The following is a 24,939-nucleotide window of genomic DNA, read 5'->3' on the forward strand; positions in this document are numbered from 1 at the left end:
AAAAGATTTGGGTGTTGTTAGGTAGAGATTAAGCATGTATCAAATGGGATCTCCAAGGGAAAACAATAAGGAGCTTAAGATGAACCAGAGGAAATATTCATATTTCAGAGGTAGAAGGAGGAAGAATAACAATCACAACCACAATTTAAAGAGGCTAAAGACTGTTGCCTATAGGGACTTCCCTGTAGCTCAGATGGTAAAGAATCTGCCTTCAATGCAGGAGACCCAGCCTGCAAGGCAGGAGATGGGGTTTGGTCCCTGGGTCAGGAAGATTCTCTGGAGAAGGAAATGGCAACCCACTCCAGTATTCTTGCTTGGAGAATCCCATGGACAGAAAGAAGAGCCTGGTGGTCTACAGTCCATGGAGTGACAAAAAGTCGGACATGGTCTTTATCTTTCTGGCTTACTTCACTCTGTATGATGGGCTCCAGTTTCATCCATCTCATTAGAACTGATTCAAATGAATTCTTTTTAATGGCTGAGTAATATTCCATGGTGTATATGTACCACAGCTTCCTTGACCATTACAGTATACTAACACAAATATATGGAATTTAGAAAGATGGTAATGATAACCCTATATGCAAAACAGAAAAAGAGACACAGAAATACAGAACAGACTTTTGGACTCTGTGGGAGAAGGCGAGGGTGGGATGTTTTGAGAGAACAGCATCGAAACATGTATATTCTCTAGGGTGAAACAGGTCACCAGCCCAGGTGGGATGCATGAGACGAGTGCTCGGGCCTGGTGCGCTGGGAAGAGCCAGAGGGATCGGGTAGAGAGGGAGGTGGGAGGGGGATCGGGATGGGGAATACATGTAACTCCATGGCTGATTCATGTCAATGTATGACAAAAACCACCACAATATTGTAAAGCAATTAGCCTCCAACTAATAAAAAATAAATTAAAAAAAAAAAAAGTCGGACATGCCTGAGCCACTAACATTACAACAAAAGACTATTGCATATCACCTGGACATTTAACATGGAGTTTTTAAGTACAGTGTTTAATGGAATTTTACCCCAGAAGGGTGAAAACTTTGCCTGAGGACAAAAATAACCTAATTTAGCTTTTTTAGAATTTTATTTCATAAGTTTGTTAAAAGACTAGCATTCTGAAGTTAAAGGAGATACTAAGAAATAAAGCATTACTGTTTGAAGAAGACAGAGCAATTCCTTCTAAGACTAAACTATTTAATGACAGTTTGTGAGATGAAGATAATTTGGTTGTTTATTAATAAGATGCAAGTTACTTCCCTAATGAACCATTTTAATCAGTGATCTATCAGTTAATCAGTGTTAATCAGCGCTTCATTACTAAATAAGGACTTCGTGATCAGGTGGACAAACCCATAGTGTTGCATGACTAATAAGTAGACATCATTTTTTTTTTTTTTTCAAAATGCTTTTCATTAACATGAATTCTATAATATTCAAAGTTTGGGGGAAAGACCACCCTTAGGTTAACATAGTCCAGTGGTTTCAAGAGCCCAGCATTTGTGAGCAGATGTTTCTGAGATGTACCTAGTCATTGGAAAGGGTGCAGCTTCTCCAAGTATAAGAGCCTGGGGAAAATAATGTTATTGCTTAAGTAAAAAGAATAGTCACAGAGAAATTTTTCTTTTGTCTTTGTTCTTGCTCCATTTTCTTACCAATGAAGTGATACTGCTTTGTGTAAGATTTTAAAACTGATGAGATTCTGGAATGTTGAGATAAAATCAAAGAGCTCTAGGAAAGTAATCCTTCAGCCATTTTCTTTGCTTGTCAGAACAGGTCTGGAAAATTGAATTTGGATGTGAGCATCCTATTACAAATAGTGCTTAGTTTACATCTCATCTAGATTCCTTGTGACTTGCCCTCATTGCAAGTTTTGGGGAATTGTTACCTTATAGACACTTTCAGCTCCAAGATCCAGATTTTTCCTATCAAATGCCAATGTTTGTCACATCAAGAAAGGAGCGAGAGGAAGATTGTGCTGCAATATCAAAACTTTGTCACGATATCTGTTCTCCAGATTGTTTGCCTGGCTTTTTGTCCAGTTTCTTGTGCTTCATTGCTTTTTGGTTGGGAGATCAAGATATTATTCAAAGGATTTTTTTTTTTCTAAGCTGTCCAATTTATCTTATGTTAAATATTTTGCAACATTTTTGTTGTAGATTTTAACCTCTACCTTTTATAATTGAGGAAAAATTGACATATAACATTATATTGGTCACAGGTATACACATAATAATTTGATGCTTGTGTATATTGTGAAATAATCATCACAATAAGTAGCTAACTTTCATCACCATACAAAGAAAATTTTTGTTTTCTTGTGATGAGAACATGTAAGATCTCTTCTCTCAGCAACTTTCAAATATGCAATGCAGTATTTTTAAGTGTAGTCACTGGAAGTTTGTACCTTTCAATCTCTTTGCTCGTTTTCCCCACTCCCCATCATACTAGGCTTATGGCAACCACCAATCTGTTCTCTATCTATGAGCTTGAGTTGCTGAGTTTTTTTTTTTTTTCTTCTGAGATATAACATATAAGGGAGAGAACATGGATTTTGTCCTTGTCAACTTATTTCACTTAGCATGATGTCCTCTCTCCATTCCTGTTGTCACAAATGGCAAGATTTCTATCCTTTTTATGTCTGAATAACATTCCATGTGTGTACATATACACACGCATACACACACACACCACATCTTCTTTAAACATTCATTCACCAGTGTACACTTAAGCTGTTTCCACATCATGGCTATTATAAATAATGCTGCAGTGAACATAGCAGCATTATTAACAATACATCCTCTTGAGCCAGTGTCTTTATTTATTTCAGATCAATACCCAGAAGTGAATTTGATGAATTATATTATAGCTCTGCTTTTAATTTGGAGGGAACCTCCATAATGTTTTCCGCAGTAGCTACAACAGTTTCACTCACACTAACAGTGTATGAAGGTTCATTTTCTCCACATTTTCACCGTTTGCTATGTCTTATCTCTTGATAATAACCTTTCTAACAGGTATGAGGTGATGTCTCATTGAAGGTTTGATTTGCATTTCTCTGATGATTACTGTTGCTGAGGATCTTGTCATGTACCTGTTGGCCATCTATACTTCTTCTTTGGAAAAATGTCTATTTAGACCTTCTGTCCCTATGTTAATCTGATTCTTTTATTTTTGCTATTGAGCTTTATGAATTTTTCATATATTTGGGATATTAACTCCCTATCATATAAATGATTTTCAATATTTTCTCCCATTCAGTAGATTGCCTTTTCATTTTGTTAATAGTTTTATTTACTGTACAGAGTTCTTTAGTTTCAAATAGTCACACTTATTTGTTTTTTGCTTTTGTTACCTTTGTTTTTGGTGTCAGATCCAAAAAATCATTACCAAGGCTGATGTCAAGGAGCTTTTAAGGGTCTGTCTTCTTCTAAGGGTCTTAGGGTCTCAAGTTTATAACATTCTTATTATACTGAAACAAATAGTTACATTACAAACTAAAATTTTAAAATTATATGAATTACATTGTTAAAAGATCTCTTAGGGAAATTACTTTTGCAGCATGTCATTTCATGCCCAAATATCTTGAGTGTTTGAGCATTTCAAATCTATGTTATCAAGATTTCCAGATCTGAAGAAGATGGATCTTGTGGGGGATTGGAATGAAGGATTATCCTGAATTCCAAAAAGAAAATCTTGAAATCAAAAATAAATAAATAAATAGATAAATTTTAGCAGAGAAGAATTAATTACCTATGATTTTTTTCTACCTTATATATGAGAGAATCAACTGTTTATTATTGACCTGTTTATTGGGCTTCCCTGGTGTCTCAGACGGTAAAGCATCTGCCTGCAATGCAGGAGACTATGGTTCAATCCCTGCATTGGCATTGTTTATTTTTAAGCTGTTTATCTTCTCTCTCTCCAAAAATATTCTATTGCCCATAGACACTATAAGTTCTCTAATGAAGATATTTGTAATTAAAATAAGACAGTAGAGCTTTCTAAAATATATTCATAAAATATCAATAAGGATTGATATTTAATATATACTTTTTAAAACATAAGAAATGCATCTGCAAAACATGTAGAACAAAATTAGTAAAAGAGAAAGCTTTTCACAAATATTGCTAGTGGCATAATAATGATAAGAAATCCAATAAAATATAATTTTTCCCACAATAAAAGTATCCTAGCATATTAGGACTTCTTTTTGCAAATACTATTACATATACTACACAAACACACACACACAAAAAAACACTTGTTTAGGAGACTTCTCAAAGAGAAGAATGAATAAATAAATATATCTCATGGTTTTTACTGGCACTCTTGCTGGACTAACTTTAAAACATGGAAAAATATTAAACCAGTATTTATCAGGAAATTTGAATTAGCATAGCACACAGGCTCTTTTAAGCATAGTTACAGCTCATTGAGAAAATTGTGCCTGCAGCTCCTCTCCCCAAGTACATATACATATGCAAGACCAAAATTATTTTGTTTTAAGATATTTCCGATGTTTAAATAGCATTACTTTTTTGAAACATTAACCTTGATTGATCTTTAGCCAAAAAAAACCCACCAAAATTAAAGTACCACAAAAATGTATTAATCTGTAAGATAATATAGGCCTCAGAACATGTTTCACTTTTTGTATTGGTTCCATTAAATGTAATCATCAGATAATTTTTATGCAATTGTTTTGTCCATCATTTTTTTGTTGAAACATTTTAAAAACTTTATTTAAAAATAATTTTCTTTATGAACAACAACTTCCTCCTTTGTTAAAAGACTTGTTCCTTTAAGAAAACTTAAAATGACTGGAGAGGGACAAATAATGCTTTAACTTAAAATTAGTTTGTAGTTATTTACTGTTCTTGTACATAACTATTTCCAAACTTGTGAAGTTAATGTTGTTTTAAAAAGAATGTAAGTATTTAAATAACTCCTTACTCCGTGTTAAAATAGCCCAGTATCTATGTTCATTTTGGCTGATCTGGTTAACTCTCAAGAGAAATTCAACTTTATACATATAAATATATTTCTCAGAGTCTCAATTTTTGGTATTATCAGTATAAGAGATAATGAAAGATGAAAATTAAGGAATATATTGTCTTCTTGATGAAACGTCTGCTTCTACTAAGAATAGTGAAGAATAACATGCACATTTCAAAGATAAATAAGAACAAGAAAGTTATATTAATCTTCCCAATGAATCATTTTTAAATGATCACATAATGGCAACATGGGCTAAATATAAGAAAGTCATTCCCAAAAGAATCACAAATGCCTGGTAAATAAAATAATGTCCACACTCATTAGTAATAAGAAAAATAAACATAAAAATATATCCAAGCTAAATTGTCAAATCAAAAACAAACTTGTGGGGCGTTCCCCAACCCTTTCCTGGATTACGAGGCCGCCGCTGAGAGGCAGGCCGAAGAACCGCCATGTTCTCGCACCCCGCTCTCCCCCGAGGAGCTTGGCCTCCCTTTCCACAGCGATGGGAAGATTATTAATAACTTCACAAGACGGATCCAGACCAAAATTAAAGATCTTCTACAGCAAATGGAAGAAGGGCTGAAGACAGCTGATCCACATGATTGCTCTGCTTATACTGGTTGGACAGGCATAGCCCTTCTGTACCTGCAGTTATACCGGGTTACATGTGACCAGTCCTATTTGCTTCGATCCCTGGATTATGTAAAGAGAACACTTCGGAATCTGAGTGGCCGAAGGGTCACTTTCCTCTGTGGAGATGCTGGGCCCCTGGCCGTCGGAGCTGTTGTGTATCATAAACTCAAAAGTGACTGTGAGTCCCAGGAATGCATCACAAAACTTTTGCAACTCCAGAGAACCATCGTCTGTCGAGATTCAGACCTTCCTGATGAGCTGCTTTATGGACGGGCAGGTTATCTGTATGCCTTACTCTACGTGAACACGGAGATAGGTCCAGGCGCTGTGTGTGAGTCAGCTATCAAAGAGGTAGTCAGTGCCATCATTGAATCTAGCAAAGCTTTGTCCAGGGAAGAGAAGAAGATGGAGCGCTGTCCCCTGTTGTATCAGTGGCACAAGAAGCAGTATGTTGGAGCAGCCCATGGAATGGCCGGGATCTACTACATGTTAATGCAGCCAGCAGCAAAAGTGGACCAGGAAACCTTGACAGAAATGGTGAAGCCTAGTATTGACTATATGCGCCACAAGAGGTTCCGGTCTGGGAATTACCCATCCTCACTGAGCAACGAGACGGACCGCCTGGTGCACTGGTGCCACGGGGCCCCCGGCGTCATCCACACGCTCATGCAGGCGCACAAGGTTTTTAAGGAGGAGAAGTACCTGAAGGACGCAGTGGAGTGCAGCGACGTGATCTGGCAGCGAGGCCTGCTGCGGAAGGGCTATGGGATCTGCCACGGGACCGCTGGGAACGGCTACTCCTTCCTTTCGCTTTACCACATCACGCAGGATAAAAAGTACCTCTACCGAGCTTGCAAGTTTGCCGAGTGGTGTCTAGATTATGGAGCACATGGCTGCCGAATTCCTGACAGACCCTATTCTCTGTTTGGAGGCGTGGCTGGCACTGTTCACTTCCTCTCCGACATCCTGGCCCCAGAGGCATCACGGTTTCCAGCATTTGAACTCAGCTCTTCACAGAGGGATACAAAGGTTCAAAAAGACTACTAACAGACCTGACTGGACCCGAAGCCACCAGGTTGCTTAGCCCCTGACACAGAACCAACTGGGAATCCTGAAAGCGGGGGAAGAAGCAGCAGCAGGCCTCGTCCTAGACGCCCGTGTCGGAGTGTGATGACCGGCCGCCCCAGCAGCATTGTGCGACCGCGCCCCTCGCTGGCGCACAGTGTGAACCCTCCACGTCCAGTTCTCCGTCGTGTGTGCATGTCTCTTGGTGTTTGCTGTCTGTAGGTGTAGGTTGTTGTAAACAGAAGCCCTTCCCTGTCCATGAGCCCGAGCTGGCTGTGCATGAGGGCGCACGGCACCCACCTCTCTGTACATACTGTTTAAAGTGAGGCGTTTTCTGTCTTGACAAACAAGGAAATAGGCAGGTGGTGTCTCTTACGTAACAAAATTCTCCACAGTGATGTCCCGGTGGTCAAACTTTCAGCATTTTCTGTGTGTGCCTTGTGGATGAGCGTGAGAGAAAGACCACTCCAAAATGAAAACAGTGAAACACATTTGCTGAAGTACGGGGTGGACCCTGTCCACCAGAGTCGAATGTCCCCTGTTTGTGTGCGGTGCCCTCAGTGTTTATAAGAAGCCAGAGGGGGCACGTTCCAGCACTGTCCCCTGCTGGGGTTCCCTTTCTCAGGCTTGCTGTGTGAAGTTCTAGCCCCTCCTCACAGCCCACGGCAGCCTGTGCGCTGAGGAGCAGACCCGTGACACCAGGGCCATTCGGGGGAGCCTTTTCATGGCCACGCTGTAAATCAAGTAGCAGCGACTGAGGGCTGCAAGCCTCGGTTCAGTGTATGTTATTAAAGCAGGCTGCACCGCAGTTTTATCAGCATTATGACGTAGTGCTGTAAGTTCAGTGGATACAATTCCAGATACATTATTCCCATGTTCCTCCACTTAAACTTTTTTCACAACTTGGTGAGTTATCAAAGTACAAATTTGGGATGAATATAGTCCTTCTTTTTGTCTGTTATTCAGGTGATAGAAATCTCGCATTTGATGAAATGTATTAAGCATAAAGTACTAGTCTGTATCTATGTATATGGGGAACAGTTCTAACCAAGAAAATTACACTGTCAAAAAAAAAAAACAAACTTGTTCTAATTAGCATATGAGAAAACAAGCATTCTCAAGCAATACTAATAAAAATATAATTTCGTTTAAGTAAAGTTTCTCTCTGCTCCAACTCTGAGCAAGGCACACATTAATACAAAGGCAATATGACTATGGAAATGGAGTAGGTTATGAATTCTGTTTGTATTCAGAGATGATGCAGAGAACATGCGATAGACATGATTAGGAGAGAAGGCCTGAAGGAAACTAGGAGTTTGAAGGATGTAACAGTAGTCAAAGCTATGGTTTTTCCAGTAGTCATGTATGGATGTGAGAGTTAGACCATAAAGAAGGCTGAGGGCCGAAGAACTGATGCTTTTGAACTGCGGCGTTAGAGAAGATTCTTGAGAGTCCCTTGGACTGCAAGGAGATCCAACCACTCAATCCTAAAGGAAATCAGTCCTGAATATTCATCATAAGGACTTATACTGAAGTTGAAGCTCTAATACTTTGGCCACCTCATGCGAACAGCTGACTCATTTGAAAAGACCCTGATGCTGGGAAAGACTGAAGGCAGGAGAAGAACGGGATGACAGAAGATGGCATCACCAGCTCAATGGACATGAGTCTGAGCAAGCTCTGGGAGATAGTGAAGGACAGGGAAGCCTGGTGTGCTGCAGTCCATGCGGTTGCAGAGTCGGACATGACTAAGTGACTAAACAAAAACAACAGCCCTTCCCACCTCTCCACTTTTCATCTGTACCACCTGAAAGAATAAAAACCTTTGTAGCTGTCATCATGAAGGGTAAATATAATGCATGTCAGTCTATCCGTTGTATTGGAAACATCCATTTCCATGATGATTTATGATGAACCGCTTTAATAATAGGAAGCAGCTAAACTTGGTTTGGGCAAAATAAATACTTTTTTTTAATTAACTCGTTGGAGAAATGGAATATATAAAAAATATAATAATTCTTTCCCATCACCAATTAAATATTTATTGTGCAAACATACACTTAGGATGTCTACATATTTTAGAATGAATTTCCAACTAAGAGACAAGTTTGAAAACCATGTAATTCAAAAAATAAGGAAGCACTTTAGATATTTCACTAGGTAACTGTCCTCACAATTTCAAAATGTGCCTAAAGAAATAATTGAAGTGAAGTGTTAGTCACTCAGTCATGTCAGACTCTTTGGGGACCTTGGACTGTAACTCACCAGGCTCCTCTATCCATTTGCTTCTCCAGGTAAGAGTATTGGAGTAGGTAGCCATTCCATTCTCCAGGGGATCTTCCTGATCCAGGGATTGAATGTGGGTCTCCTGCATTTCAGGCAAATTCTTTACTGTCAAAGCCAAGAGAGAAGCCCAAAAGGGATAATACATGTAAGTGAAGTGAAAGAAAATTCTGGAAAATATATAAATTTTGCAATAAAAGAGTTTACTATTTTCTGAACAAGACAACCAAGCAACAATGAAGGATGAAAAGCTTCATTTGCTGAGAATCTGCTAGTGTTGAGGATTCAGAGAGGAAAACACGTGATGCCTACGCTTGAGGAGTTGATAGTCATGCTTTCTCTTCACTTTTGATTTTCTTTTTTTTAAATTTATTCTAATTGGAGGCTAATTACTTTACAATATTGTGGTGGTTTTTGCCATTCAAACATGAATTGAAATAAGGAGCAGAAAAACAGCCTCCTTACTGGATTCTTCTCATTTGATAGGGAAGCCAGGTTACTAATCCTATTGCTTACATAAATATTTATGTTGAAGATATTTTGTCTAAAATATTTAGTATCTAATTTTTTATAAAGGATCCAGCAGGATGTTTTTAAACCTAAAATATGTTAACAGTCAACAAAGAATAAGATAACAGTATCTCCTCTTCTCTAGTAGATACTTTGTAAAGTCATCAACATTTATCTCTGTGGAATTTATAGTTGTGGTAAATATTCATTAAGCTCATCAAGAAGAACTATTTTAAACTTAAATTTGCACAAACATTTAAATGTTTGTGACCTCTCCCCAGTCAAAAGCAATAAATGATGTCTAGATAAATTAAAAATGTCAATAAAATCAATAATGACAAACTTCTATTAAAAATATTAAAAGTGAATCAATACCATCCCAAATGATAAACATTGTGTTTTACACCATTTTCTGTACATTTTAAAAACTGTAGTCACACAAATTTTTTTTCTTCTTTCATTTCTTTTTCTTCTCTTGTTCTTTTTCTGCTTTAAACAGAGTTGTTCTGTAAGGGATAAGACGGCCTGTCTTCTTGGAAGTTAAATTACATGTCAAACATTTCAGAGCTTAGAAAGCAGCTAATAAGGGTGTAATATTAAAATGTCAAACATGTACCTACCATTTTCTCCCTCTTCCTGACTCTGAAACTCTCTGGTAACAACTATAATGATCTGTTTAGGCTTCGGCCCATTGTTCCCTTTCGTCACTCGTATTTAGTAATTACTTTCTCCCCAACGTTGCACTTTTCTTGAGGAAAGTAAAATTCCAAAGTGGTGTTCAGTTTTGAATTAAATTCTGCTTGTATGACAGCAAAGAAATGTTAGGGGAGTGAATTCAATAGCTTGTCCTTTCCCATTTATTTCCATCTCTACAAAGACTCTTACAAAATACTTAAGCATGCTTTTCTGTTGGGGAGGACTTTTCCTTAGAAAGCTATCTGACTAATTGTCTCTGGATAACATCAGAGAGGATTTTAAACTGCCTGATATGTGTTATCCTCTTGGTTACTCAAATAGGGAGCGAGAAGAGAGAACGAAAAGATTTGTGCAAGTGCTGAATAATTGAAAACAAGGTCCCTAATGCAGTGACAGGACACTGGTGTGTGAAGACCAAATGTAGACTGAAAATTTTGTTATCAGTGAAACTCTAAAGAAGAATGTAATATGATGCAATATGTTTATTAAAACACATTCTTTCCAATTCTAGCTAATGTTGAAAGTGAGCTTACATGACAGATTTTAATGTCTTGCAGTGTTCAGTTGAATGAGTACAGAATCCTCATCAGGAAATGCTCCATGAATAAGTCTGATCATAGAGTGAGCTAAAGCTTGTGATTATAACAATGACCATAATTGCTTTGCCATTGTTTTTACATGCAGGGTCAGTCTAACATGTGAGATACCTATGACATTAGCAACACTTTTGATATGATGTTTATCATGCTCAAGTGCATGTGGTTTGTTCTAATGTCAACCATTAGCCTGTTAAAAATAACACGGAGCTATTGGCAATACTTGGAGTCTTCAAGTATATAAACAAGGGATGAATCAAAGACTCAAATGGCTGCTATATGATCCATTAATTAAGCTGGTAAAAACTATGTTTCATTGTAAAGCGTGTACTATATAACATTAAGGATGTTTGTGTTTCTCAAGGCATCATTCTTGATGCAAAAATAAACTGGGAGCTGTGACTCCAAACCAGAGAAAAAAATTATTTAAGAAGTGATAGAGAAAAATGGTCCAGTGTTGACTCATCAACCTCAAACTGTCTGTCTTCTATTTTCTCCTTAAAAGCCCAGGATAATATGGATACATAATTTATTTCACTGAATTAGATCTGTATTCATTATTTGAATATACGTTTAAGTGCTCATTGCAGGCAAGGCAAGCTTCCCTAGTGGCTCAAGCGGTATAAAGAATCCGCGTGCAATGCAGGAGACCCGGGTTCAACCTACCTGATCGGAAAGATCCCCTGGAAAAGGGAATGGCTATCCACTGCAGTATTCTTGCCTGGAGGATTCCATGGACAGAGAAGCCTGGCAGGGTACAGTCCATGGAGTCACAAAGAGTTGGAAATGACTGAGTAACACTACTATAGGCAAGGCACTAGAGAGTTAGATCAAAATTAGCTAAACACAGTCACACAGATAAATAAGTCACGGTGAATTCACAGAAGAGAAGTGGAGAGTATTGCGAGTGTATAATACAGTACTTAACCTAGTCAGAGGGTCAGGGAGGGCATCTTTGTCCAAATGATATTTAACTTAAGATCTGAAACCCAAGAGTTAGCAGAGCAAAGAAGGAAGCAGAGATTAGGTACAATAGGCCATGAAGAATTCTGCTATTCCTTTTAATGCATTCTTCTAGACAAATACTGTCTCCCTGATCCCTTGCTGTACTGAATCTTCCTTAACACTACTAGGCTTTCTCTGAAGTTGTACTTATTGATTTCAGTGATGTCCTGCAAGGTGTCACACCCTCTGGAAACCTATTTCTTCATCCCCAGCCACTGAAACATCACTAAAAATGTGCAGCCTCGGGAAGGGAATGGAAAGCATTATCAAGATCTCTAAAAAACTAACCATGGAGAAACAAAGCAGGCTTTTGTTGAGAGCCTTTTATGCTGGGATTTAAGGGAGTTTGTTTAAACCTCCAGGCTAGTAGATCAAGGTCTGTAGTAGAGACAATATTAATATATCTTATCCGATCATTTTTATGAATAAGCTCTCATATATTAAAAAATGATCCAAATTGTTTTGCTTTTGTAGTTTAAAGTATATTCAGAGCAATAATCAACATTCTGCTGATATTATTGGCCTGCAACTTCAACTAGGACCTGTGTGATGTGAGCCTACATCAGGAGAATGAGGATAAAACTTGGCTTTCATTCAGTAGAAGTTTTTAAGCAAGTCAGTCTCTATCCTATCTGTCTGATGACTGTTTTTCTGTATGTCCTAGTCAAAGACATAACTCACTTTCACTCAAACAAAATGCTCCACCAGGTAAATCAAAACTGACAGCCTGACTTGAGTTCAGTCCTGGTTCAATATCACCCTGCTAACTTGTCAGTTATTGGAGAAGCCCTGTTGATCAGTTTTTTCCTTGTACACATTATTTTGATTCACAGTGATTTTAAGCATCAGAATTTCAAGTACAATTATATTCTGTCTAAATCACCACCTCTAGCATTTTCAATCACTCACTCTTTCTTTCATTTTCACACACATTAGCATGTATATTTCTTATCATAAGACAGGAATTTACTTATAAAACTTTTTCTGGCATGATACTAGTTTCAGTATGAAAAATGTCCTTATGTACACAAAAATCCATTACAGATTCAGTATTGAAAACATACTCTTTTCCTCTTTCAATTGGAATTAAATAATTAAGATATGACACATAATCTTGTATTCTATGATCACATGAAATTTATGGCCATCATGGTAGGACCATAATAAAGAGGAAGGATAATATTGTTACATATTGAGTTTTCCTTTAAAAATCTAAATACAGAAAGCTTTAGTTATGGTCAAATGGATTACACAAAATGATAATAATTGCTTGGTCCAAGCTAGTTTATACCAGAAAACTCCAATGGGAAGTAGATAAAATTCCCTCCACTAATGTATGTTAATGTACTTCCCAGGTGGTGCTAGTTCGATCCCTGGGTCTGGAAGATCCCATGGAGGAGGGCGTGGCAACCCACTCCAGTATTCTTGCCTGGAGATTTCCTATAGACAGAGGAGCCTGGTTGGGCTATACAGTTCATGGGGTCACAAAGAATCAGATACAACTGAGCACAAACATGCACGCAATGTACTTTAAAAGTAGGGTTTCCTGAGGGGAAGGGGACTGAGGTATGGAAGTCTGAAAATAGGCAGCTATTGTTACAAAATGTGGTGTAGTATGGATTATTGTGTATCTGTTCCATTAAAAATCATTACCGCCAGTTACCTCCATTGGCAATAATATCATAAAATTTCCTGCTAACAATGTTTTTATTTAAAAAATTATAATTAAAATTATAGCAGAATATATTGATATGGAAAGCGTAAATGATGTTTAACTTACAGAAATGAACACCTAGAAGTTGATAAAAAAATTTTTTCTTAAGGTCACAGAAATCATGGAAATCACTCAGTTATTTGAAAGTTATTTGAAAGTTTTTGTTCTAATTTTTAAAACTCAGGAAATATTCCTCAGTGTATTGTCAAACAACCTAAGTAACAAACACTACTATATAGTTAAGTAACTTAGTATTATTTTGTTTTGCTCTTACACGTGAGGCAGAACATAGAGCTAGAATAAAAGTGACTGTTTCTTTTTAATGATTTCATTAAATAAATGTCTTTTATCATTTCATCAGGTTTATGGATTTTATATTTCCTTTACGTGGCTCAACAATGCAAATATTGGGTTTGTAGATAAGAATTCAATTAGCATTTCAAAGAGGTCAAATTAATTCCCTCTCAGAGACACTAGCTGCTATTTTAGTCTACAAAGTAAAACTCAATTCTATAGTACAAAACAATTTTTAAATCTTACCAGTATCCTTGCTCATTGAAAAGCAGTTCTGATTCTTTTGAAGTGTAGTTTTTGAACTAAAATCTTTAAATTATTTTTAAAACATTTTTGTCTTTCTTAAAATGTTATTATGAGGGATCTTTGAGTTAATATATGTGAAGTATTTTGGATTATGCCTGATGTATAATAAATGCTCTATAAATATAAGAATAGATCAAAAAATACCCAAATTCAAATGAATCATTATTGTCTAGTAGTGGTCCTCAACCTTTCTGGTGCCAGGGATCAGTTTCATGGAAGAAATGGGGTAAGGGGGATGGTTTCAGGATGATTATATTATATTTATTGTGCACCCTACTTCTATTATTGTTACATCAGCTCCAATTCAGATCATCAGGCATTAGATCCTGGAGGTTTGGAACACTTGGTCTATAGTATTACTGCTTATACGATTCCAAAATTATTGCAGGAAATCAGTGGCATAACAAGGAATAAGGACAACAGAAGTGTTCTGTCCCAGCTGCCTTCAACATTGGGAACTCTGCAGATGGGATGTTGTTGTTGTTTAGCCGCTCAGTCATGTCAAACTCTCTGCTACCTGATGGACCACAGACCACCAGGATCCTCTGTCCATGGGATTCTCTAGGCCAGAATATTGGAGTAGGTTGCCATTTCCTTCTCCAGGGGATCTTCCTAACCAATGGATCAAAACTGTGTCTCCTGCATTGGCAGGAGGATTCTTTACCACTGAGCCACTGAGGAAGCCTAAAGATGGGATAGGATATAGATTTAAAGCTGTAATAAAACTGACTAAAAGTTGGTCAGCCTTTTAACTGTAACTCTGCGGAGGCAATTCTAAACAATGTCAGTGAAAAAATATTCCCCTCTGCCAGGGTCAACCACTCCCACAGCCCTATTCTGTTTGGTATGCAGCTGCAGAAACTGATAATGAAAGGGCAAATATTTTTTATTTCTTAAGGGATAAAACTCTAGTTGTAAGTTGTAAACTTTCATTCTCTGAATGTGACACTGACAGAACTTCTGAGTTCCATTTTTTTTAGTTCATGCGTTATTGACGTGTGGAATGCAAAATAAGAATTAGTAACAAGAACAATAACTAACATTTATTGAGCACTTACTATTTCTGGAGAAGGAAATGGCAACCCACTCCGGTACTCTTGTCTGGAAAATCCCATGGACGTAGAAGCCTGGTAAGCTTTAGTCGATGGAGTCACAAAGAGTCAGACATGACTGAGCGACCTCACTTCACTTCACTTACTATGTCTAGGCTGTATTCCATGCACTTTATAAGTCTAAACTTTCTTTGTCTTCACACCTATTATCCCCAATTTACAGAAAATAAATCCTTTTTATAAATAATCATTTTCATTGATAAAGCATAATAAATAGTATAAGAATAGAATAATGTGTTATACAAAGGTAAAAAGTGTGGTAGAATATGGGTTAAAGAAAAGAGAAATGAGTGTGGATTGGAAAGTCAAAAGAAGGAACCTCTCCAAATATTCATGGGCCCCTAAAGATTAAGGATGCAATGTAGATTTCCTATCTTCTTAACTTCAATTCTTCCTTACTCCTTTCATTTCTGTATTTCTTTGTCATTTCTTTATTTCTCATCCACCTTCAGGGCAGCAGTTGTATTCCTTCTTAGACTAAATAAAGGCAGAAAGAGAAGTATTTCTTTTTTAGCTCTGCACTGATCCTATTAAGTTATAAGTGCTCAGTCACTCAATTGTGTCTCTTTATGACCCTATGGACTGTATCCTGCCAGACTCCTCTGTCCATGGAATTTTTTAGGTAAGAATGCTGGAGTATTTCTTCCTCCAGGGGATCTTCCTGATCCAGGGATCAAAGCTGTGTCTCCTACATTGCATTGTAGCAGATTCTTTTACCTGTTGAGCCATCGGAGAACAGTGGTTAAATAAGAACTTACAACCTGCAAGAACCTGGACAAGTTACCTGCTTTTTCTGTGCCTATCTTAAATATCTTAATCTATAAACCAGGAAGAAAAATAAACATTTGTATGCATCTAGCCATTGCAAATTTTTTAATATATTGAGGCTTAAATTGTCCCTTTTTTGATAAGTGGAAGCCTTTTCAAATTAGTTTCTTTTGACAAATCACTAGTAATAGTTGATGGCATTGTTGCTTTCTGGATGTCAGCAAGTTCCAGGCTCATCTTGTATATTTCTTGACCTACACAATGAATTCATTAATCATAGGATGCTGTTCCCTTTTATTGATAGTTCAGAATAAAAGTTAAAACAGTTAGCTTTTTATTATTTTTTGCTTAGAGCATTGGTTTAGACCTGAAAGTTGCAAAGATGCTCAATTTTGGGAATTTATATTCTGATGAGATTAAAATTAAATACAAAAAAGATCCTATGATAGAAATAAATGCATATCTTAAGCTCTTTAGCATTCTAGACATCAAGGATTTCATTTCAGAACTGATGCTGAGTCTTGTGACTTTCTCAGAAAATAATTGTGTTCATTGCTACAAAAGTAGAGTTTACTTCAAATTAATCTGGTTGAAAAAGTGTTGTGAGACAAGATGCTTTTTGGAGGGTGGGGCATATTAGAAATTGAAGCAATAGAAAGAGTGAAAATATCCCAGGCTTGTAGAATGACAGAAGAACAAGATGATGTTGTAGAGAGTGGAAAGAATTTTTTTGAATTGAAAAGACATTTGACTATGGAAATACATGAATGATAGTTGAATATTTATGAACAAGTAAAATTAGAAAACATCTATGTTGGATAGAGGCGTAAGACACAGGAACAATGGTGAATTTCCTCATGGGCAGTTCTGTTAGGGTAAAACTAAGGCTCCATGACAAAGAGACCCTAAATTACAATGGCTTAAAACTGTTATAACAAAGAGACCCTAAATTACAGTGGCTCAAACGATTTCATTTTGTGAAACAGATTTGAAATGAGTGGTCCAGTATTGTGGGGCATCTCTGCTTTTCACAGTCAACCAAGAACCAGATTCCTTCTAAACTGTTGTTCTATCCTCCTTTGGGAGCCCCCATGGCTCAATGGGTAACGAATCTGCCTGCCATGCAGAAGACACAGGAGACACGGATTCGATCCCTGGGTCAGGAAGATCCAGGAAGATCCTGGAGGAGGAAATGGCAATCCACTCCAGAATTCTTGCCTGAGAAATCCCATGGACAGAGAAGCCTGTACAGCTCCAGTCCATGGGGTTTCAATGAGTCGGACACACACCCCCAGTGCACCATCCTTTAGAGCAATGTTGCCATCTGCATGGTCGTCTAGGTTTCAACCAGAAAGAAAGGACAGAATATAGTAGGGACATTCACGATCTCTCAAGTCCCCAAGAAGAATGTGGCATGGGTTATTTCCACTCATACTCTACCAGTGAGAATTTGGTGAGATGGACAGGTAAACGACAATAGACTGGGAAGTCATGCTGTCTGGCTATAATTCTGTAAATATCAAAGAGGTGGATGGCAGATTTTAGCAAAAAGCTAACAGTTTCTGCCATACTCATCTTTTCTTTACGACACCTCCATAATTTGTGTTTTCATAATTTTCCAAATAATAAAGTAATAACTTTCAGTTGCTTTTTGTATTTCTTTAATTAATATGTCTCTTCATCTTCTTTCCTAAATACTTTAACTGTGTCACTTGGGGTCCAATCAGGAGACAGAATATATACCAGTAGTTTCAACATGGAAATTTTAATATTATTATTAACTACTCACAGGATATTAACCACTAAGAGCTAAAGATAACTCCAATGAATAAAGAATTAGAAAATATAGTCAGCTACTATCCCTAGGGTGGGCAGAAAAAAATCCAAGATAGAGACAGACAAGAAAGTGTCCCCACTCCCTACCCTGTCCCTCAAAGCTGAGATTTAGACATTGCTGGAGCGGGTGTGACAATAATCCCTGGATGTTAGAGTTTGTCAAGGTGATGCAGACCAGAGATGGCTAGCATGAAGCCATCTGCTCAGCTCCTACTAAGACTGTCTGGGGAAATACCAAATCAAGAACCTGCAAAACTCACCAGGCAGCTTCCTTTGGGAATGCTGGTGAAGCTTGCTGGAACATGAGTGCCATTAGATGTACCCCACCGCAATGGTGGTCGTTGCACCTGAAGCAAAAGACCCCCCCTCCCCTCCTGCCTCTCCCTATGTAAAGGTCCTCTCAACACCTACTGCCATAAATGCTGACCATTCTCCCAGCTGGCAAAGGGACTGTGTTTGCAGGATCCAGCTCCACTATTATGAAAATGTGAAAGTGTTATTCGCTCAGTGGTTTTTGACTCTTTGCTACCCCAGGACTGTAGCCTGCCAGGCTCCTCTGTCATGGGGTTTTCCAGGCAAGAATACTGGTCTGGGTAGTCATTCCTTTCTCCAGGGGATCTCCCCAACCCAGGGCTTGAACCTGTGTCTCCCGCATTGCAGGCAGATTCTTTACCATCTGAGCCACAAGGGCATCCCCCACTATCATGAAAGAGGGCAAAGAAAGGAGAATTTGAAGCTGGGAAACAATTAACTGATGACTGGCCCAGAGGCCATGACATAAAATTGTTGTATTATTTCCTTACTGTTTTATCACAATACAGTTCCCATTTAAGAACTGAATGAGATGGAAAATGTCATAGTCCATCAACAGCATACCAGGGTTCCCCTTTCTCCACATCATCTCCAACATTTGGTATTTCTTGTCTTTTCTATTAATAGCCATTCTAACATGTGTGAGGTGATTTCTCATTGTGGTTGTGATTTTCATTTCCTAACAATTAGTGATGTTGGGCATCTTTTCATGTAACTATTGGCCACCTGGATGTCCTCTTTGGAAAAGTGTCTGTTCGGATCTTTGCCCATTTTTTAAATCAGATTGCTTGTTTTTGTTGTTGTTGAGTTATAGGAGTTCTTCATGCATTTTGGATAATAACCAAACTGGATATATGATTTTCAAACCTTTTCTACCATTTAGTAAGTTGCCTTTTTATTGTGAGAATGGTTTTCCTTGCTGTGCAGAGGCAATATAAACAACAAAAACTCTCCAAAAAATGAAGGTTGTTTTTAATTCATGGATAATATTCCATCTTCAAACTTCCCCTCCTATTTCTCCCTGAGTGGTAATGACCCGTAACAAATTCCTCACCATCATGTACAGGAACCATGAAGGAAAATTTCCTCAATTGGCTGAATAATGATGGAAGTCCAACTTTGTATAGTCTTAGCTAAAAAAAAAAACAAAAAAAAACTTAGGGTTCATGTTTTCCTTTTTTCACACAAGGCAGTGTCTGTTTCATAGGATTACTTGTGACCATCTCCTCAATGACCCTGTCATTATCAGTGTGAGTAGTGAGAAAACAAAAACCAAAGCTGCAGATGTGTTTCTAGAGCCATCTGGCTCCTTTGGAAGGTAATTTACTACCTAAAAATAATCACATGCATATGGCCTGCCCCCTCCCTTACCGTAATGTATTCCTAAAACTGTTAATATTCGTTCCGTTAGGTTTACAAAAAAAAAAAAAGCATTTCTCCCATTTATACTGTTCTTTTGTTAATATTCATATGTGGTATCTGAGGAAAAGAAGCAGTTCTCACACATCCTGGGAAGCAGGAAAAAATCTGTTGATGAGATTTTTTTTTTTAAATCAAAAGTGTTCTCTTAGGCACATTCAATCAGCGAGTTTGTGTTTTTTCTTTTAAGTAGCTGTAATAGTGTCATGTTTTGAAGTAGTAATTTAGAGTTTGATTCCAAACTAATCTCTTCCTATGCAGAGTACTGAAAGGTAGATTTCCAATAGGCTATGATCATCTTCGAAAATTTCAGGCTGTGTGTAGCCCAGCCAATGCTGGAAATTCGAGTTATTTGAGCATGATACTAACATCTACCATGAAGATAGAATAGTGTAAGGCATACTCTAGGCCCTTAAACATCATCCTTTTGTTATTTGGTTGAATAACAATGAAGACAGTTTAAGGTGTGAGTGAAATGCTGTCCACTGCTTCAGTGACAGGATTTCAGTAGCCATACTAGACTTCCACCCAGTAATCAGAGAATGGGGTAATTTATTATCACATCATAACATTTTTATACTACGAAATGTTGATGGCGAATGTGGAGGTAATTCCCATGCATATCAGCTGAGTGGTCTTCAGCTTGAGTGGTGTGACCCAAAATAATATGGGCGTGCTTCATAAGACTAGACATGGAGGACCACCCATGAATAAGGTTCTGCTCCTGTATAGTTTCATTCTTGAGTCTCTTAAGATTGAAGATATGACACGTTAAGCACCTCGCATATTGCCTGGAGTCCCGAATATAAGCTAGTTCTCTGTTAGTAAAATTGGTTTAAAAAGGAAACTATTGATTTTATGCTAGTCTCCATAATTTTACCTGACTTACTTATACCCTAAATTATAAAGATGATGCTCTTTAACGTCTTTAGCTTGTCAAAGTGTTTCCAAATAGCGTAGAAGTAAGAGCAAAGTGGAGAAACAGCTGTCCCTTGTTATTTTGTTTCCTGAATACAAATAGTCCTAAATTGCTGTAAATGGAGAGGCTGGAATGAATTCAAACACCGCTTGTTTAAATACACTCAGCCTGTTGTTTGTGTGTTGGAACCTTTGGAGAGGGCAGCGCTAGAAAATGCTCCACATTACCTTGTCACACACGACAATATACGGTTATGGCTTCTCTTTTGTTTGTTAGGTAGAGTTGCTTTGGTATCATTCTGAAAGTTTTGCAACAGTAAATCACAAGAGATTTGAGCTAAGATATCTGAACAGCAGCATTAACTCCTGGGACATTTGGTGTGATTTTAATTTTAACTCCTCTTAGGAAAAGCAAAAGTCTTTTTTGACTTAACTGAGTTCAGGTGGGTATTTGGGATTTTTATAGTATGTCAGGAGTGAACGGATACATCGAGTCTTTGCTTTTCCCTTCTGGCTTCTGATGGCTTGCCATTTGAGAAGTTAGTCTATATGTAAAAGGCCAAAAGAAAGTGATTTGTTTGTTTTCCTTCCATAACCTGTTCCTTTAAGGAAAGCCCTAGTCTTAAACAGAGCTCAGTCCAACAGCTTTATTGACTATGTGGGATTGGAAAGCTTGTTTAATGAATTCTTTCTTCTATATTTGAGGAAACAGCAACATCAAACATTTAAGGAACTTGACAAGGTCACATTTACTGGCACTGTCATAAAAAACGTCTTGGTGTTCAGACTCAGGTCCAGTAGTTTTATCACAAATACATTTTCACAATTAGTTCTTTCTGGCTAGGGTGCATACTCTGAAGAGTATCCTCTAGATTCATTATTGCACTGTTGTATAATATTGTAGATTATTTTCCTGTTTGTCTCACCCAAAAACTCATTGCTTGCCTCGTGATGTGGAAGCTTTAAGGGAAAAGTTGCTATGGTTAGCATTCTGTAATTAAAACTGCCATGATTTGAGGACCTCACAGGTTAGTGAAAAATAACAAAGTGACAATACCAGACAAGCAGAAAAGAAGTAAAAGATTGAGGACCATTAAGAAATTAGGCTTGTTTATTGGAGAAAATAATAGCAAGTGGTGAGTAGAAGGTCTTAACATCAAGAGCTGTAAACAGAAGATAAGAACCAATAGTTCTTTATGCCTACCACAGATCTAGAAATAAAATTACGTCGGTAGACACGGTCAAGGACTCTAGTTAAGGAAACAAACTGCAGGCAACATTGAGAGACCTGAGTTCATGTGTCTTGGCCTTCCTTTGTGTCCTTTGATAAACTGGTGAGCCTCTCACTTCACTGTGTAGCTGTGAAGATGAAATAAAATAATGTGAAAGTCCCTATCTAGAACAAGGCTTGCACTGGTAGGTAGTCAAAAAGATTTCTGTTTTTATTTTATTTATGTATTGTTTATATTTTATTTATGTATTGTTTATATTATATAATTATAACATGAAATATATAAGTATTAATTTAATGTACCATTTAACTAATCTAATAATATTTAATTTGTATTATTCTCCCACCTAGACACTGTCTATATTAAATTATATATATAATTATAAATATATATGTACATAAAATTCTTTTTTATTTGCACTTAACCCAAACTTAATACTCATATGGGAAGAGAACAAACTTTTAAGAAAACTTATTAATGAGCAAAAGTGAGTAGAGCATAAGGAATGTATTAGTGAAAAAATACACAGCGTTTGGCTGTGTGGATCACAACAAACTGTGGAAAATTCTTAGAGACGGGAAAGCAGACCATCCTACCTGCTTCCTGAAAAACCTGTACGTAGGTCAAGAAGCAACAGTTAGAACCGGACATGGAACCATGGACTGGTTCAAAATAGGAAAAGGAGTACATCAAGGCTGTATGTTGTCACACTGCTTATTTAACTTATATGCAGATTACCTGATCCGAAATGCTGGGCTGGATGAAGCACAAGCTGGAATCAAGATTACTGGGAGAAATATCAATAACCTCAGATATGGCAGAAAGGAAAGAGGAAGTAAAAAGCCTCTTGATGCAAGTGAAAGAGTAAAGTGAAAAAGCTGGCTTAAAACTCAACATTCAAAAAACAAAGATCATGGCATCCGGTCCCATCACTTCATGGCAAGTAGTTGGGAAAACACTTGGGAAACAGCGAGAGACTTGATTTTCTTGGTCTCTAAAATCACTGCAGATGGTAGCTTCAGTCATGAAATGAAAAGATGCTTGCTCCTTGGAAGAAAAGCTATGAGCAGCCTAGGCAGCATATTAAAAAGCAGAGACATTACTTTGCCGACAAAGTTCTGACTAGTCAAAGCTATGGTTTTTCTAGCAGTCATGTATGGATGTCAGATTTGGACCATAAAGAAAGCTGAGCGCCAAAGAATTGATGCTTTTGAACTTTGGTGCTGGAGAAGAGTCTTGAGAGTCCCGTGGACTGCAAGAAGATCAAAGCAGTCAATCGTAAAGGAAATCAGTCCTGAATATTCATTGGAAGGACTGTTGCTGAAGCTGAAGCTCCAATAATTTGGCCACCTGATGGGAAGAACTGACTCATTGGAAAAGATAACTGATGCTAGGAAAGATTGAGGGCAGGAAGAGAAAGGGATGACAGAGGGTGAGATGATTGGATGTCATCACCAACTCGATGCACATGAGTTTGAACAAGCTCCGGAAGTTGGTGATAGACAGGGAAGCCTGGCATGCTACAGTCCATGAGATCACAAGGAGTCAGACGTAACTGAGTGACTGAACTGAACTGAACCAGCAAAAATGGGTAGAACATAAGATGTGTATTAGTGAAAAGCATGACTTGTTTGAAAATTCATTCATAAATTAGATTCTTAGAAGCACTCTCCCATTATTAGGTAATAATTTTCTAGGCTGTTTTAAATATAAAATTTTCACTTTCACAATAAAAATCCACATTATAGGGATATCTGTTTCCCTATAACTGACATTGATCACCATGATATTCTTATCATCTCTTATTCTTTGTGTAACTCGTGATCTTTTTGTAGTCTGACAGCTTTCCCAGTAAAGCTCACATTGCCATCCCTGTCAAAAGTAACAGGAAGTTTTTTACCACCTCTCACAGAGAAAAAAAAAATCATCTTTCCTCTTCACAATCCAGTATCCTTTAGCCACTTTCTTTTGTTTTTCTCTTGTCTATATTCAATCTTATTTTTGTTTCCCTAAAATCATTTCATACTTCAGCAGCCTCACTGTTTCCTCTTAGACTGAAAAACAACCTGATTCCTCTCCATTCCAGTCAAGACCCTGTCCTACTTCTACCATCTCTAAAAATTACCCACCTTTTTGTTTTCTTCCTCTATCCTACAAAACTCATATAGTCTATGTTCACAGTTTCTTCTTCTTCACCTTTAATAGGCAATGAGTTCTCATTTTCTCTCAGAACAGTGCTCAAAATTTTCCTCTCAAAAATGCTACTGATTGTTAAACTCAGTCGTGTCTTTTCAGACTTTATCTTGGTTGCTCTTCCTGCAGCGTTTGATGGCACCTCTCCCTTCTGTCTTCAAAGTTCTCCTTCACATGACTCTCCCTAAACTTTTTCCCTCATAGCTCAGTCGGTAAAGAATCAATCTGCAATGCAGGAGATCTGGGTTCAATTCCTGGGTCAGGAAGATCCTCTGGAGAAGGAAATGGCAACCCACTCAAGTATTCTTGCCTGGAGAATCCCATGGACAAAGGAGCCTGGCAGGCTACAGTCCATGGGGTTGCAAGAGTTGGACACGACTTAGTGGCTAAACCACATTTTTTCCTCTTTCTCCTCTTATCTTGGTTATCTCCTCCTATCTTGGTTCCCTCTCATATTTGTTATGTTTCAGTTCACCAGCCCTTAGATACTGTGTTTTCTAAGGAACCATCCTCAGTCATTTTTGTTTTCTGTTATAATGAGGACCATTATAAATATTATTTCTCCATTCCTGACCCCTCTTTCCTGATGTCTCAGCCTAGAATTTTCAGTGGTTTCCAGAACATAGTTTCCAGTTTTCTACAACACAATCTGTTTTCTTACAAGTGGTGTTTTTTCAGTACAGCCTTCCCTGGGCATCCATGGACTATTGGTTCTGAGACCCCCATGGATACCAAAATTCACAGATGCTCAAGTCTCTTTTGTAAAATAAAATAGTATTTGCATATAACCTACACATATCTTCCTGTATACTTTAAGTCATGTCTAGGTTAATAGTGAGGCTTCCCACATGGCTCAGGGGTAAAGAATCTGCTGCCAATGCAGGAGATATGGGTTCGATCCCTGGATCAGGAAGATCCCCTGGAGAAAGAGATGGCAACCCACTCCAGTATTCTTGCCTGGAGAGTTCCATGGGCAGAAGAACTTGGCAGGCTACAGTCCATGGGTTTGCAAAGAGTTGGGCATGACTTAGCAACTGAGCATGCAC

General features: G+C 37.8%; 1 protein-coding gene across 1 annotated transcript in view; it reads left to right on the top strand.

Annotated features, from left to right (window-relative positions):
- Positions 1-7,703, top strand: part of LOC122687302 (lanC-like protein 2) — a 133,723-nt gene extending 126,020 nt beyond the window's left edge. The window contains exon 2 of the mRNA XM_043892657.1: positions 5,357-7,703. Within this exon, the coding sequence (XP_043748592.1) occupies positions 5,357-6,681 (1,325 nt within the window). The 3' untranslated portion in view covers positions 6,682-7,703. The remainder of the gene's footprint in view (positions 1-5,356) is intronic.
- Positions 7,704-24,939: the final 17,236 nt, after the last annotated feature.

Source organism: Cervus elaphus, chromosome 31, assembly GCF_910594005.1.
Source record: "Cervus elaphus chromosome 31, mCerEla1.1, whole genome shotgun sequence".
NCBI classification, from domain to species: Eukaryota; Metazoa; Chordata; class Mammalia; order Artiodactyla; family Cervidae; genus Cervus; species Cervus elaphus.